At 51.4% G+C, this 16350-nt stretch overlaps 1 protein-coding gene across 19 annotated transcripts in view; it reads left to right on the top strand.

Moving 5' to 3' along the window:
- Positions 1–16350, top strand: part of LOC139581639 (ankyrin repeat and KH domain-containing protein 1-like) — a 63015-nt gene that overhangs the window by 29236 nt on the left and 17429 nt on the right. For 6 of the 19 annotated variants that reach the window (XM_071411614.1, XM_071411608.1, XM_071411603.1 and 3 more), the window contains 23 exons: positions 1147–1380; positions 1791–1885; positions 2191–2352; positions 2996–3077; positions 3283–3474; positions 5479–5588; positions 6001–6097; positions 6545–6672; positions 7074–7217; positions 7337–7442; positions 8977–9254; positions 9613–9900; positions 11992–12418; positions 12639–12781; positions 12933–13044; positions 13246–13391; positions 13557–13699; positions 13915–14128; positions 14308–14483; positions 14647–14809; positions 14987–15082; positions 15330–15633; positions 15843–16036. In XM_071411614.1, coding sequence (XP_071267715.1) covers positions 1147–1380; positions 1791–1885; positions 2191–2352; positions 2996–3077; positions 3283–3474; positions 5479–5588; positions 6001–6097; positions 6545–6672; positions 7074–7217; positions 7337–7442; positions 8977–9254; positions 9613–9900; positions 11992–12418; positions 12639–12781; positions 12933–13044; positions 13246–13391; positions 13557–13699; positions 13915–14128; positions 14308–14483; positions 14647–14809; positions 14987–15082; positions 15330–15633; positions 15843–16036 — 4034 coding nt within the window. The remainder of the gene's footprint in view (positions 1–1146; positions 1381–1790; positions 1886–2190; positions 2353–2995; positions 3078–3282; positions 3475–5478; positions 5589–6000; positions 6098–6544; positions 6673–7073; positions 7218–7336; positions 7443–8976; positions 9255–9612; positions 9901–11991; positions 12419–12638; positions 12782–12932; positions 13045–13245; positions 13392–13556; positions 13700–13914; positions 14129–14307; positions 14484–14646; positions 14810–14986; positions 15083–15329; positions 15634–15842; positions 16037–16350) is intronic. The other 13 variants (XM_071411618.1, XM_071411609.1, XM_071411605.1 and 10 more) reach the window with 10 other exon arrangements.

Genomic DNA, 16350 nt, shown 5'->3' with positions numbered 1-16350 from the left:
TCAAAACTTTTGCCACTACTGTAGGTAACACAGCCCTCCCTCTGTAGGTAACACAACCCTGACGTATGGTCTCTCCCCCTGTAGGTAACACAACCCTGACGTATGGTCTCTCCCCCTGTAGGTAACACAGCCCTGACGTATGGTCTTTCTCTCCCTCTGTAGGTAACACAACCCTGACGTATGGTCTCTCTCTCCCCCTGTAGGTAACACAGCCCTGACGTACGGTCTTTCTCCCCCTCTGTAGGTAACACAGCCCTGACATATGGTCTCTCCCCCTCTGTAGGTAACACAGCCCTGACGTATGGTCTCTCTCTCCCTCTGTAGGTAACACAGCCCTGACGTATGGTCTCTCTCTCCCTCTGTAGGTAACACAGCCCTGACGTATGGTCTCTCTCCCTCTGTAGGTAACACAGCCCTGACGTATGGTCTCTCTCCCTCTGTAGGTAACACAGCCCTGACGTATGGTCTCTCTCTCCCTCTGTAGGTAACACAGCCCTGACGTATGGTCTCTCTCCCTCATGGTCTCTCTCCCTCTGTAGGTAACACAGCCCTGACGTATGGTCTCTCTCTCCCTCTGTAGGTAACACAGCCCTGACGTACGGTCTCTCTCCCCCTCTGTAGGTAACACAGCCCTGACGTATGGTCTCTCTCCCTCTGTAGGTAACACAGCCCTGACGTATGGTCTCTCCCCCTCTGTAGGTAACACAGCCCTGACGTATGGTCTCTCTCTCCCTCTGTAGGTAACACAGCCCTGACGTATGGTCTCTCTCTCCCTCTGTAGGTAACACAGCCCTGACGTACGGTCTCTCTCCCCCTCTGTAGGTAACACAGCCCTGACGTATGGTCTCTCCCCCTCTGTAGGTAACACAGCCCTGACGTACGGTCTCTCTCTCTCCCTCTGTAGGTAACACAGCCCTGACGTATGGTCTCTCTCCCTCTGTAGGTAACACAGCCCTGACGTATGGTCTCTCCCCCTCTGTAGGTAACACAGCCCTGACGTACGGTCTCTCTCTCCCTCTGTAGGTAACACAGCCCTGACGTACGGTCTCTCTCCCCCTCTGTAGGTAACACAGCCCTGACATACGGTCTCTCTCCCCCTCTGTAGGTAACACAGCCCTGACATACGGTCTCTCTCCCCCTCTGTAGGTAACACAGCCCTGACGTATGCCTGTGCTGGGGGGTTTGTGGATGTGGTGAAGGTTCTCCTAAAGGAGGGGGCCAACATCGAGGACCACAATGAGAACGGACACACCCCTCTAATGGAGGGGGCGAGCGCGGGCCACGTGGAGGTGGCCAGGGTTCTGCTGGAGTACGGCGCCGGGATCAACACACACTCCAACGAGTTCAAGGAGAGCGCCCTCACACTCGCCTGCTACAAAGGTCTTCTTCACTTTTCGTCTGAGTATTCAAGTGTTCCCTTTGACTGTTTTAGATGTTTTCATGTGGGGCTCGCTCTCATCACCCCCCCAATGCAACCTTCATAGTCTCAGACAACAAAATAACAATCTCTGCTTCTCTCTCCTTCTCCCCTGCCCGCCCTCTCTCCTTCTCCCGCCCGCCCTCTCTCTCTCTCCCTTGCCCTCTCTCTCTCCCCTGCCCTCTCTCTCTCCCCTGCCCTCTCTCTCTCTCTCCCCTGCCCTCTCTCTCTCTCTCCCCTGCCCTCTCTCTCTCTCTCTCTCCTCCGCACCCTCTCTCTCTCCTCCGCACCCTCTCTCTCTCTCTCTCTCTCTATATATATATATATATATATATATATATATATATATATATATATATATATATATATATAGGTCATCTGGACATGGTGAGGTTTCTGCTGGAAGCCGGGGCAGATCAGGAGCATAAGACAGATGAGATGCACACAGCGCTGATGGAAGCTTGCATGGTGAGCATATGACCCAACACACAGCCCCTCTCTCCTCTCTCCCTGCATGGTGAGCATATGACCCAACACACAGCCCCTCTCTCCCTGCATGGTGAGCATATGACCCAACACACAGCCCCTCTCTCCCTGCATGGTGAGCATATGACCCAACACACAGCCCCTCTCTCCTCTCTCCCTGCATGGCGAGCATATGACCCAACCCAATATCTCCTCTCTCCCTGCTTGTGTGTGAGAATGTGTGTGTAACTCTGTCATAACCAACTCAGGTGCTTATGTTGTCCCTGTGTGTGTGTGTGCTCTTCCTGTCCCAGGATGGGCATGTGGAGGTGGCACGGCTGCTGTTGGACAGCGGGGCGCAGGTCAACATGCCAGCTGACTCCTTCGAGTCGCCCCTCACCCTGGCAGCCTGCGGCGGGCATGTAGATCTAGCAGCTCTGCTCATAGAGAGAGGGGCCAACCTAGAGGAGGCGAGTAGCAACACACAGTCCCAAACCAGTGGATGTTTTAATATGTGTGTGGGTGAATGAGGGTTAGGGTCACACAGAGAGATGGCGAATCCCAAACCCTCCCAACCCGCTCTGAGGAACCTGCGTTGTCACACTGAGGGTGACTTCCAGAGAGTGGCGAGGGGCTCAGTAAATCCATCAGCTTCAGAACACAGTCCTGACTTACACCATGCAATTCATGTTCCATTTTTAAATAATAAAACAAGCATGAAATTAAAATGAACAAACCCCCCCCCCTGTTGTTACTGAGGGATTTAACCCTCAGTAATAGTTAAATGTTTAATTTGGGGGGTATTTTTTTTGCTTTTACATGTCAAGTCTCGACATCAGACAAACCAATGCACGTGTCATATAATTAGGCACGCCTCTCCATTCTTTTGTGAAATTGCATAAATCAATGCAGTGGCTTGTGGGATTCCACTTCGCTGTGGAAGCGGCAGTGTTGCAGGGTCAGTCGAAGTGCCTACTGGAGGGGTTAACTCGCCCCTACGCCCTTGATCATTTTCACTCCTTCAGCTTTGGGACACTTGTGCAAATGGAGGGGAAGTGGGTTTTGGGATTCAGCCACTGAGTCCTGTAACAGTGTATGTTTTAATGTGTCCAGGTGAATGATGAAGGTTACACCCCTCTGATGGAGGCAGCCAGAGAAGGTCATGAAGAGATGGTGGCCCTGCTACTGGCTCAGGGTAATCAACTGGCAGATAAATGGATACCTGCACACTGTTCAATGATGTTGCATGTATACTATGTTATTGTGTGTAATGAAGTGCTTTGTCAGGCCTGTTGGTGAGAGTCACTCCTAATATAGATACTTACCTCTCTCTCCATCTCTCTATTTCTCTCTCCATCTCTCTATTTCTCTCTCCATCTCTCTCCTCCCTCCCCCTCCAGGTGCCAACATCAACGCCCAGACAGAGGAGACGCAGGAGACAGCCCTGACGCTGTCCTGCTGTGGAGGGTTCCTGGAGGTGGCTGACTTCCTCATCAAGGCCGGGGCCGACATCGAGCTGGGCTGCTCCACTCCTCTCATGGAGGCTGCACAGGAGGGACACCTGGAGCTGGTCAAATACCTCCTGGCTGCAGGTACATACACACCTGGAGCTGGTCAAATACCTCCTGGCTGCAGGTACATACACACCTGGAGCTGGTCAAATACCTCCTGGCTGCAGGTACATACACACCTGGAGCTGGTCAAATACCTCCTGGCTGCAGGTACATGCACACCTGGAGCTGGTCAAATACCTCCTGGCTGCAGGTACATACACACCTGTAGCTGGTCAAATACCTCCTGGCTGCAGGTACATACACACCTGGAGCTGGTCAAATACCTCCTGGCTGCAGGTACATACACACCTGGAGCTGGTCAAATACCTCCTGGCTGCAGGTACATACACACCTGGAGCTGGTCAAATACCTCCTGGCTGCAGGTACATGCACACCTGGAGCTGGTCAAATACCTCCTGGCTGCAGGTACATACACACCTGGAGCTGGTCAAATACCTCCTGGCTGCAGGTACATACACACCTGGAGCTGGTCAAATACCTCCTGGCTGCAGGTACATGCACACCTGGAGCTGGTCAAATACCTCCTGGCTGCAGGTATATACACACCTGGAGCTGGTCAAATACCTCCTGGCTGCAGGTACATACACACCCGGAGCTGGTCAAATACCTCCTGGCTGCAGGTACATACACACCTGGAGCTGGTCAAATACCTCCTGGCTGCAGGTACATACACACCTGGAGCTGGTCAAATACCTCCTGGCTGCAGGTACATGCACACCTGGAGCTGGTCAAATACCTCCTGGCTGCAGGTACATACACACCTGGAGCTGGTCAAATACCTCCTGGCTGCAGGTACATACACACCTGGAGCTGGTCAAATACCTCCTGGCTGCAGGTACATACACACCTGGAGCTTGTCAAATACCTCCTGGCTGCAGGTACATACACACCTGGAGCTGGTCAAATACCTCCTGGCTGCAGGTACATACACACCTGGAGCTGGTCAAATACCTCCTGGCTGCAGGTACATACACACCTGGAGCTGGTCAAATGCCTCCTGGCTGCAGGTACATACACACCTGGAGCTGGTCAAATACCTCCTGGCTGCAGGTATATACACACCTGGAGCTGGTCAAATACCTCCTGGCTGCAGGTACATACACACCTGGAGCTGGTCAAATACCTCCTGGCTGCAGGTACATACACACCTGGAGCTGGTCAAATACCTCCTGGCTGCAGGTATATACACACCTGGAGCTGGTCAAATACCTCCTGGCTGCAGGTACATACACACCTGGAGCTGGTCAAATACCTCCTGGCTGCAGGTACATGCACACCTGGAGCTGGTCAAATACCTCCTGGCTGCAGGTACATACACACCTGGAGCTGGTCAAATACCTCCTGGCTGCAGGTACATACACACCTGGAGCTGGTCAAATACCTCCTGGCTGCAGGTACATACACACCTGGAGCTGGTCAAATACCTCCTGGCTGCAGGTACATACACACCTGGAGCTTGTCAAATACCTCCTGGCTGCAGGTACATACACACCTGGAGCTGGTCAAATACCTCCTGGCTGCAGGTACATACACACCTGGAGCTGGTCAAATACCTCCTGGCTGCAGGTACATACACACCTGGAGCTGGTCAAATACCTCCTGGCTGCAGGTACATACACACCTGGAGCTGGTCAAATACCTCCTGGCTGCAGGTACATACACACCTGGAGCTGGTCAAATACCTCCTGGCTGCAGGTATATACACACCTGGAGCTGGTCAAATACCTCCTGGCTGCAGGTACATACACACCTGGAGCTGGTCAAATACCTCCTGGCTGCAGGTACATACACACCTGGAGCTGGTCAAATACCTCCTGGCTGCAGGTACATACACACCTGGAGCTGGTCAAATACTGAGGATTCTTTGTTTGATCTTTAGTATTTTTGTAGGGTACTTATGTGAGACTCCAGGCCTTAGCCTAGAAACTAGATGGCTGTTGTAACTAAAGTTGACAACTTCTACCTTTTTTAACAGGGCATGTTAGTTTATTTGGTCTGCTCTGAACTCTGAACTCTCTATAGGGGCAAACGTGCACGCTACCACGGCGACAGGAGACACAGCGCTGACGTACGCGTGTGAGAACGGACACACTGACGTGGCCGACGTTCTACTGCAGACTGGAGCCGATCTGGTACACAAACACCTGTTATCTCTCACTCTGTCTGTCACCATCTCCCTTTCTGATTTATCTTCCCTGTTAGCTCTTTCATTCTGTCACCATCTCCCTTTCTGATTTATCTTCCCTGTGTTTTATCTTCCCTGTCACCATATCAGTCTGTGTGTGTGTTTGTTTTACTGTCCTTGTTGGTACCAGAAGTCCTCACAAGGATAGTAAAACTATAACATTCGGACATTACTATTTTAGGCTTGGGGGTTAGAATTAAGGTTGGGGTTAGGCTTAGGGTTAGATTTAGGGCTTAAGGAAAATAGAATTTAGGATGGGAATCAATTCTTTGGTCCCCACAAGGATAGCAATACCAAACTGTGTGTGTGTGGACCCATGTCCTCTCCTAAAATCCACGTCCTGTTTGTTTGTTCTCCAGGAGCATGAGTCTGAGGGGGGGAGGACACCCCTGATGAAGGCAGCCAGAGCAGGACACCTCTGCACCGTGCAGTTCCTCATCAGCAAGGGTGGGTTAGGTTAGACTGCATCTTTTTTTAAACCCTCTACAATGCCCTCGTTAAAACAATGTCCAACTATGGCAGCCACTGGAAGGAGTAGGTGAAGTCAGAGTGAGTGCTTTGCATAGCTTCTTTGGTGGTGTTTTCTGTGGGACTGAAAAAAACAATGCTTGGGAACGTAAAATAATGTGTTTTACCAGGCCCCGTGTTTTACCAGGCCCCATGCTTTTAAAATAACCCTTCTGTTCCAGAATTTCCTTCGTTCCTCAATGTTGTTATTTTCGGTTCTGTTTTCTTGAACTGGTTCCAACCCCTGGTTCTAATATTCTTTGGCTTAGACTGCATTAAAAAACAAGTTCAAGTCCCTCATATAGGATCTACATTCATTTTGAACTATTGTTGTTATGAAACAATTGATTCTTAGAAGTGAATTTAAAGTGAAAGTTTCTTGTGTTTTGTGTCCAGGTGCTAATGTGAACAGAGCAACGGCTAACAAGGACCACACGGTGGTGTCTCTGGCCTGCGCTGGAGGACACCTGGCTGTGGTAGAGCTGCTGCTGACGCACGGAGCTGACCCCACACACAGACTGAAGGTAGAAAACACACACACACACACACACCTGACCCCACACAGACTGAAGGTAGAGAACACACACACACACACCTGACCCCACACACAGACTGAAGGTAGAAAACACACACACACACACACACACACACACACACACACACACACACACACCTGACCCCACACACAGACTGAAGGTAGAAAACACACACACCTGACCCCACACACAGACTGAAGGTAGGAAACACACACACCTGACCCCACACACAGACTGAAGGTAGGAAACACACACACCATCATCAAACAACACCATCAAACTCATAAGTCTGTTCAACTCAGTCATAGTAACAACAGTATCAGAATAGAAAAAGTGAACTTTGAAGCCTCATGCAGACTTACACTCACTTCCTGTTTCTCCTCCAATAGGACGGCTCGACAATGCTGATCGAAGCTGCTAAGGGCGGCCACACCAACGTGGTGTCCTACCTGCTAGACTTCCCTAACAACATCCTGTCTGTCCCCGCGCCCGACTTCTGCCAACTCACACCCCCCTCACAAGACCCCTCTCAGGTTAAATGTTTTTCATGAAATAGTTTTGTGCTATTGAAACAGGAAATGGTCAGCATGGAAATTGTGTTTAACTAGTTGTCAAAGTGGTTGATGTTTTACGACCACTCATCTATCCCCAGGTTCCTCGTGTCCCATTCCAGGCCCTGGCCATGGTGGTGCCCCCCCAGGAGCCAGACAGAGCCCCCTCCAACGTCACCACGCCCCCGCCACCCGTCACCAGCAAAGGTAAAACAGGGAGCCTGGCCAGTTAAGAACGGGGAGCCTTGGCCTGGCCAGTTAAGAACGGGGAGCCCCTTGGCCTGGCCAGTTAAGAACGGGGAGCCCCTTGGCCTGGCCAGTTAAGAACGGGGAGCCCCTTGGCCTGGCCAGTTAAGAACGGGGAGCCCCTTGGCCTGGCCAGTTAAGAACGGGGAGCCCCTTGGCCTGGCCAGTTAAGAACGGGGAGCCCCTTGGCCTGGCCAGTTAAGAACGGGGAGCCCCTTGGCCTGGCCAGTTAAGAACGGGGAGCCCCTTGGCCTGGCCAGTTAAGAACGGGGAGCCCCTTGGCCTGGCCAGTTAAGAACGGGGAGCCTTGGCCTGGCCAGTTAAGAACGGGGAGCCTTGGCCTGGCCAGTTCTATACTGAACAAAAATATAAATGCAACATGCAACAATTTCCCAGATTTTACTGAGTTACAGTTCATATAAGGAAATCAGTCAAATTAAATGAATTAGGTCCTACTCTATGGATTTCACATGACTGGGAATACAGATATGCATCTGTTGGTCACAGATGGCTTAAAAAAAAAAAAGTAGGGGCGTGGTCAGAACCAGTCAGTATCTGGTGTGACCACCACTTGTCTCATGCAGCGCGACACATCTCCTTCGCATAGAGTTGATCAGGCTGTTGATTGTGGCCTGTTGAATGTTGTCCCACTCCTCTTCAATGGCTCTGCGAAGTTGCTGGATATTGGCGGGAACTGGAACACGCTGTCGTACATGTTGATCCAGAGCATTCCAAACTTGCTCAATGGGAGACATGTCATGGAAGAACTGGGACATTTTCAGCTTCCTGGAATTGTGTACAGATCCTTGTGACATGGGGCCGTACATTATCATGCTGAAACATTAGGTGATGGAGGCAGATGAATGGCACGACAATGGGCCTCAGGATATCATCACGGTGTCTCTGTGCATTCAAATTGCCATACACGTGTTCTGCGGTTGTGAGGCCGGTTGCACGTACTTCCAAATTCTCTAAAATGACGCTGGAGGCGGCTTATGGTAGAGAAATTTACGTTCAGGTCTCTGGCAACAGCTCTGTTGGACATTCCTGCAGTCAGCATGCCAATTGCACACTCCATCAAAACCTGAGACATCTGTGGCATTGTGTTGTGACACAACTGCACATTTGTGGCCTTTTATTGCCCCCAGCACAAGGTGCATCTTTGTAATGATCATGCTGTTTCTTGATATGCCACACCTGTCAGGTGGATCGATGGCAAAGGATAAATGCACATTAACAGGGATGTAAACAAATTTGTGCACAACATTTGAGAGAAATGTGCTTTTTGTGCATATGGAACATTTCTGGGATAATTTTTTTCAGCTCATGAAACATGTTGTGTTTATTTTGGTTCAGTATACTTATCAAAAGTGTCTAACGATGACGTGACTTCAACTGATGAGGAATTGACTTCATTGTAGTGTGACCTAATCTTCCTCTCATCCCTTTCTCCCTCAATCCTTCTCATCCCTCTTCCCCCATCCCTCTTCTCCAGGTTCGTCAAAGCAGAGACACGCTGCCATCCCTCCCAGCCCCTCCAGTCCAGGAGGGGTACGTCCCGGCCCGGGGCCCGGGGATGCAGAGGCCTTGCCCCCCTTCCACCTGTGCCAGCCCCTGGAGTGTATCGTGGAGGAGACAGAGGGGAAGCTTAATGAGCTGGGCCAGAGGATCTCAGCCATAGAGAAGGCCCAGCTGCAGTCTCTGGAACTCATTCAGGGAGAGCCGCTCACCAAAGACAAGATTGAAGAGCTGAAGAAGAGCCGGGAGGAGCAGGTGAGAGCAGACGGATGATCATTCGTAGGTATAGGAACACAGAGATCCTATTGAATTATTGATGAGGTCATAGACCAGCGTTTCCCAAACTTGGTCCTGGGGACCCCAAGGGGTGCACGTTTTGGTGTTTGCCTGAGCAAAATGATTCAAATAATAAATATTTTTTTGAATCAGCTGTGTGGTGCTCGGGCAAAAACCAAAATGTGGACACCTTGGGGTCCCCAGAACCAAGTGCCTAATGAACACCACCTAGGTCTGATAGGATCTGATGGGTCTATGAAATCTCTCATCCAATGGATGAGCGAGACCTGAACATAGAACTATGGGTCTGATCCCCCCTGTGGCGTGTGTCCTCTAGGTCCAGAAGAAGAAGAAGATCCTGAAGGAGCTGCAGAAGGTGGAGCGCCAGCTGCAGTTGAAGACCCAGCAGCAGTTCACCAAAGAGTACATGGAGGCCAAGGGCCTGAAGGAAGAGCAGGAGGCAGGCCAGGGCCCGGGACCAGGGCCGTGGGAAGGGGCCAACACTACCATGCCCGGGGTCCTCACAGCACCACCAGGGGTTAACACGCACCCACAGCCCGGGTCGGACACCGGGTCTGACGAGGAGAACAGAGAGGAGGAGGAGGAAGAAGAGGATGATGAGGAGGTTAGGAGTTGTTGGCGGTGGTCTGTTTATTCTGAGTAGTCAGGAGTTTCTGCTTTTCTGGCATTTTCCCCCTGGTATGTAATATCACCCCCTGGTATGTAATATCACCCCCTGGTGTCTAATAATATCACCCCCTGGTGTCTAATAATATCACCCCCTGGTATGTAATATCACCCCCTGGTGTCTAATAATATCACCCCCTGGTGTCTAATAATATCACCCCCTGGTGTCTAATATCACCCCCTGGTGTCTAATAATATCACCCCCTGGTGTCTAATAATATCACCCCCTGGTGTCTAATAATATCACCCACTGGTGTCTAATAATATCACCCACTGGTGTCTAATAATATCACCCCCTGGTATCTAATATCACTCCAACTATCACCCCCTGGTATCTAATAGAAACACAACTATCACCCCATGGTATCTAATATCGTCCCCCTGGTGTCTAATAGAAACACGACTGTCGTCCCCCTGGTGTCTAATAGAGACACGACCGTCGTCCCCTTGGTGTCTAATAGAGACACGACCGTCGTCCCCCTGGTGTCTAATAGAGACACGACCGTCGTCCCCCTGGTGTCTAGTAGAGACACGACCGTCGTCCCCCTGGTGTCGAGTAGAGACACGACCGTCGTCCCCCTGGTGTCTAGTAGAGACACGACCGTCGTCCCCCTGGTGTCTAGTAGAGACACGACCGTCGTCCCCCTGGTGTCTAGTAGAAACACGACCGTCGTCCCCCTGGTGTCTAATAGAGACACGACCGTCGTCCCCCTGGTGTCTAATAGAGACACGACCGTCGTCCCCCTGGTGTCTAATAGAGACACGACCGTCGTCCCCCTGGTGTCTAATAGAGACACGACCGTCGTCCCCCTGGTGTCTAATAGAGACACGACCGTCGTCCCCCTGGTGTCTAATAGAGACACGACCGTCGTCCCCCTGGTGTCTAATAGAGACACGACCGTCGTCCCCCTGGTGTCTAATAGAGACACGACCGTCGATCCCCCTGGTGTCTAATAGAGACACGACCGTCGTCCCCCTGGTGTCTAATAGAGACACGACCGTCGTCCCCCTGGTGTATAATAGAGACACGACCGTCGTCCCCCTGGTGTCTAATAGAGACACGACCGTCGTCCCCCTGGTGTCTAATTGAGACACGACCGTCGTCCCCCTGGTGTCTAATAGAGACACGACCGTCGTCCCCCTGGTGTCGAGTAGAGACACGACCGTCGTCCCCCTGGTGTCGAGTAGAGACACGACCGTCGTCCCCCTGGTGTCGAGTAGAGACACGACCGTCGTCCCCCTGGTGTCGAGTAGAGACACGACCGTCGTCCCCCGGGTGTCTAATAGAGACACGACCGTCGTCCCCCTGGTGTCTAATAGAGACACGACCGTCGTCCCCCTGGTGTCTAATAGAGACACGACCGTCGTCCCCCTGGTGTCTAATAGAGACACGACCGTCGTCCCCCTGGTGTCTAATAGAGACACGACCGTCGTCCCCCTGGTGTCTAATTGAGACACGACCGTCGTCCCCCTGGTGTCTAATAGAGACACGACCGTCGTCCCCCTGGTGTCGAGTAGAGACACGACCGTCGTCCCCCTGTTGTCGAGGAGAGACACGACCGTCGTCCCCCTGGTGTCGAGTAGAGACACGACCGTCGTCCCCCTGGTGTCGAGTAGAGACACGACCGTCGTCCCCCGGGTGTCTAATAGAAACACGACCGTCGTCCCCCTGGTGTCTAATAGAAACACGACCGTCGTCCCCCTGGTGTCTAATAGAAACACGACCGTCGTCCCCCTGGTGTCTAATAGAGACACGACCGTCGTCCCCCTGGTGTCTAATAGAGACACGACCGTCGTCCCCCTGGTGTCTAATAGAGACACGACCGTCGTCCCCCTGGTGTCTAGTAGAGACACGACCGTCGTCCCCCTGGTGTCTAGTAGAGACACGACCGTCGTCCCCCTGGTGTCTAGTAGAGACACGACCGTCGTCCCCCTGGTGTCTAATCATAATTTTCCAGACTTAAGCTGTCCTGATCACATTCCTGCTGTTTTTGAGATCTGTTTCTTTTAGATGCTTAATTTGTAGAAGTTTGCCTCATTCCTATTCCAGGATGACGAAGATGAGGATGATGATGATGATGACGAGGTGGAAGATTACGCTAAACTACCCCAGGTGGACACCATCCTCTACAGGGATGGACTGCAGCCCCCCCTGCCCCCCTCGCCCTCACCCCATCCCCTATGCTCCCCCCACTCCCATCTCCACCCCCCTCCTCCCCCCCTCCAGACTGCCTTTGTGCCCATCCAGCCCTTACCTGAGTACAGCCCATGCCCAACTGACTACCCCTGCCCTGGCAGTACCAGCCCTGAGCTGCAGAGGGTACTGGTGGGCCAGCAGATGCTGGGTCAAGGTCAGGGGTTAGGACCAGGGATGGTAGGGCAGCAGGCCCCAGACGGACTCATGGTGGCTACGCCCGCCCAGACGCTTACAGACACGCTGGATGACATCATGGCAGGTGAGTGGGTGCAGCGTAGCGTGGTCTTACAGCTGTTCTACCTGCTGTGGGTGGGTGCATCTCAAGTCTTAACTAATTTCCTCCTTAGAATACTTCTTGTCTCCTTTCCTTCAACTGCACTGATTTGAAAGAACAATACTGATACACAAATTCCTCAGAAGAAAGGCCTGAAAAGTAACAGATACTTTTCCCTTTCTCTCCTTTTCTTTCTGTGTTCCAGCAGCGGTGGGCAGCAGAGTACCCATGTTGAACACTACAACATCTCCAACCCCCCTGTCTGACCCCCTGTCACAGACCCCCTCCAATATGGGCTCACCCCCCTCCCCACTGCCCCTCTACCCCTCTGTGGACATCGACGCACACGTAAGTCACTGTTCACACACACACACATACGCTGTGGATATCGATGCTCATGTACTGTAAAGCCGATGGTCACACACACACATTTAAGACTGAGACACACCTACACACAGCGTTGTTGTAAATGTGTGTGTGTGTGTCCCTCTCCTTTCAGACGGAGAGTAACCATGACACTGCGCTGACGCTGGCATGTGCCGGAGGACACGAGGAGCTGGTGTCTGTTCTCATCGCACGAGGAGCCAACATCGAGCATCGCGACAAGAAGGGTAACACACAAAGTTACTGTTCATTCTAAATGTTAGTCGGGCCTGTATATCCGTCAGACATCTTTTATTTTCTGATTAATCAGGAATATTTTTTTCATACATCCAAGACAGGATTTATACAGTGTTCAAAGTGCTTCACATTGTATTGGGTGAATCTGTATATCTGGTTGTGACCCCCTCCTCTCCTCGTCCTCTCCCCAGGGTTCACCCCTCTGATCCTGGCTGCGACAGCGGGCCACGTAGGGGTGGTGGAGCTCCTTCTGGATAAAGGGGGTGACATAGAGGCCCAGTCAGAGAGAACCAAAGACACGCCCCTCTCCCTGGCCTGCTCAGGGGGACGACAAGAGGTACACCAGACATCTGATTTAAATGTGTTTCTAGTGTGTAATTCTATGGTACACGCTCACTTCTTTTCTATGAATCACCACATTGAAACTAAATCAACTCCCCTTTCACAGAAATAGGTATATTGAGAAAACAATAGACTTACATTTCCCTGTCTCCTCTCCTAGGTGGTGGAGTTGTTGCTGTTGCGAGGAGCTAATAAAGAACATCGTAACGTGTCAGACTACACCCCTTTGAGCCTGGCGGCGTCTGGAGGCTATGTCAACATCATCAAGATCCTTCTCAACGCCGGCTCAGAGATCAACTCCAGGTATGGGACGGGACCAACTTGTTTTCTCTTAACTGATACCACTACTTTCCCAGGTCTTGACCAAATACATTTATTTATGAAATAGCATTTCTTACATCAGAAACGTGCACTGGGTTATTTAAATGAATGATGACTGCATCTTTGGTAGTGAAAGTCCCTCACGTCTCTCACCAATTGATAAAATCCTCCCTCGATCTCTTTCTCTCTGTCTGTAGGACTGGCAGTAAGCTGGGTATCTCTCCCCTGATGCTGGCAGCGATGAACGGTCACGTACCAGCGGTCAAGCTGCTGCTGGACATGGGCTCAGACATCAACGCTCAGATCGAGACTAACAGGAACACGGCTCTGACTCTGGCCTGCTTCCAGGGCCGCGCTGAGGTGGTCAGTCTGCTGCTGGACCGCAAGGCCAACGTAGAGCACAGAGCCAAGGTGAGGAGACAGAACCGTTAGCGGTCCATATTATAGCAGTATATCAAGTCCAGAGCCAAGTTACATATAGGCTCTGGTGAATCCTAACTAGAGAATTGTCACTCCGTCTCCCAGTGCCTGACTAAGTGTTTGAGGGATTTGCCCCATATTGTACATGTGATGTCCCCCTCCCCTGGTAGACTGGTCTGACCCCTCTGATGGAGGCAGCGTCGGGGGGCTATGCTGAAGTGGGCCGGGTGCTGCTGGATAAAGGGGCTGACGTCAACGCCCCTCCTGTCCCCTCGTCCCGAGACACAGCCCTCACCATCGCTGCAGACAAGGGCCACTACAAGTTCTGTGAGCTGCTCATCAACAGGTGGGCATTAAACCAACTAATCAATCATTCTGAATTAATCAAGGTCTTTGTCTGAGTATTAATTTTGAAGCCAGCAATTTCCCTAAAAGGTAATGTTTTGATTCTCTCGTTCATCTTTTTATCCTGTGTTTATCTCTTGTCCCTGTTTTCCTCCCTTCTCCAGAGGGGCTCACATTGACGTGCGCAATAAGAAAGGGAACACACCTCTGTGGCTGGCGGCCAACGGCGGCCATTTTGACGTGGTTCAGCTGCTGGTGCAGGCTGGGGCCGACGTAGACGCTGCAGACAACCGCAAGATCACACCGCTCATGGCTGCCTTCCGTAAGGTAGGTCGTGTCGCAGGTTGACCCTTCCCCTCTGCAACACCTGGCCCTCTCACTACCTAGTTCCAGTACTAGGTCCTACAGTCTTCCCCATACCTTTACTGCTCCCAGCCTGAAACAATATTGGCCTATTTTACAGTTATCTTTCATCTTCTCTCTCCCCTTGTCTGTGTTTCTCAGGGTCATGTAAAGGTGGTTCAGTACCTGGTAAAGGAGGTCAACCAGTTCCCCTCAGACATTGAGTGTATGAGATACATCGCCACCATCGCTGACAAGGTAACACCTCCACCGGTTTGGAATGGTCACTCTTTGAGCTTGTATGTTGGCTGGATATCATTGACTGTCAAATGCGCCATATCTTGTATAAGTATGGCAGTGGGTTAGAAAGAGTTGTGTCCACTAACTCCACCAACTCTCTCCATCCCTCCCTTGCTCTCAGGAGTTGTTGAAGAAGTGCCATCAGTGCATGGAGACCATCGTCAAAGCATAACCCTAACGGTTCTCTCTCCCTCCTCTCTCTCAGGAGTTGTTGAAGAAGTGCCACCAGTGCATGGAGACCATCGTCAAAGCCAAAGACCAGCAGGCTGCAGAGGCCAACAAGAACGCCAGCATTCTCCTCAAGGAGCTGGACCTGGAGAAGTCCAGAGAGGAGAGCAAGAAGCAGGCCCTGGCCGCCAAGAGAGAGAAACGCAAGGAGAAACGCAAGAAGAAGAAGGAGGAACAGAAGAAAAAGCAGGAGGAGGAGGAGGAGGAAGAGGATGAGCAGAAGACAAACGAGGAGGGGGAGGAGGACTGTGAGATGCAGAAGCAGGATGACTCCGCTGAGGGTAAATTATATCTTAATTTCAATATCTATTCTTTTGTTCCCAAAATGCTGATTATTAACATTTGTTTGCTGTGGCTAGTTTAACAAAAGCTAAGTGTAGATTGCAGTCAATCCTTGTCCGTAGACTGTTTTCAAAGTAAGGAAACGCATGTCAATGTAATATTGTGGAACGATCTCTTCAACTCTACGTTCATCCCTCCCGCTCTTCAGAAGTGGACCCCCCCATCGACCCCCCCAGTGCGACCACTACCACCACAATCGGTATTCCCGCCACCTCGCCCTCCTTCAGCTCTGTGTTCAGCAAGAAGAGGGCCAGTGTTGCCACGACGACCAGCACCAACCGCAAGAAGAACAAGACCAAGGACTCCTCCCCCAGCGAACCAATCATATGTCAGGACCCACAGGTAACTAACCAATCATACGTCAGGACCCACAGGTAACTAACCAATCATACGTCAGGACCCACAGGTAACTAACCAATCATACGTCAGGACCCACAGGTAACTAACCAATCATACGTCAGGACCCACAGGTAACTGACCAATCATACGTCAGGACCCACAGGTAACTGACCAATCATACGTCAGGACCCACAGGTAACTGACCAATCATACGTCAGGACCCACAGGTAACTGACCAATCATACGTCAGGACCCACTGGCGGTTGGTGTATTTAAAGTATAGATTCACATTTAGATTTTGCACACGCACACACACA

Source organism: Salvelinus alpinus, chromosome 7 (assembly GCF_045679555.1).
Source record: "Salvelinus alpinus chromosome 7, SLU_Salpinus.1, whole genome shotgun sequence".
Classification (NCBI taxonomy): Eukaryota; Metazoa; Chordata; class Actinopteri; order Salmoniformes; family Salmonidae; genus Salvelinus; species Salvelinus alpinus.
The sequence above is the reverse complement of the archived record's forward strand: the minus strand, read 5'-3'. Positions and strand labels throughout refer to the sequence as shown.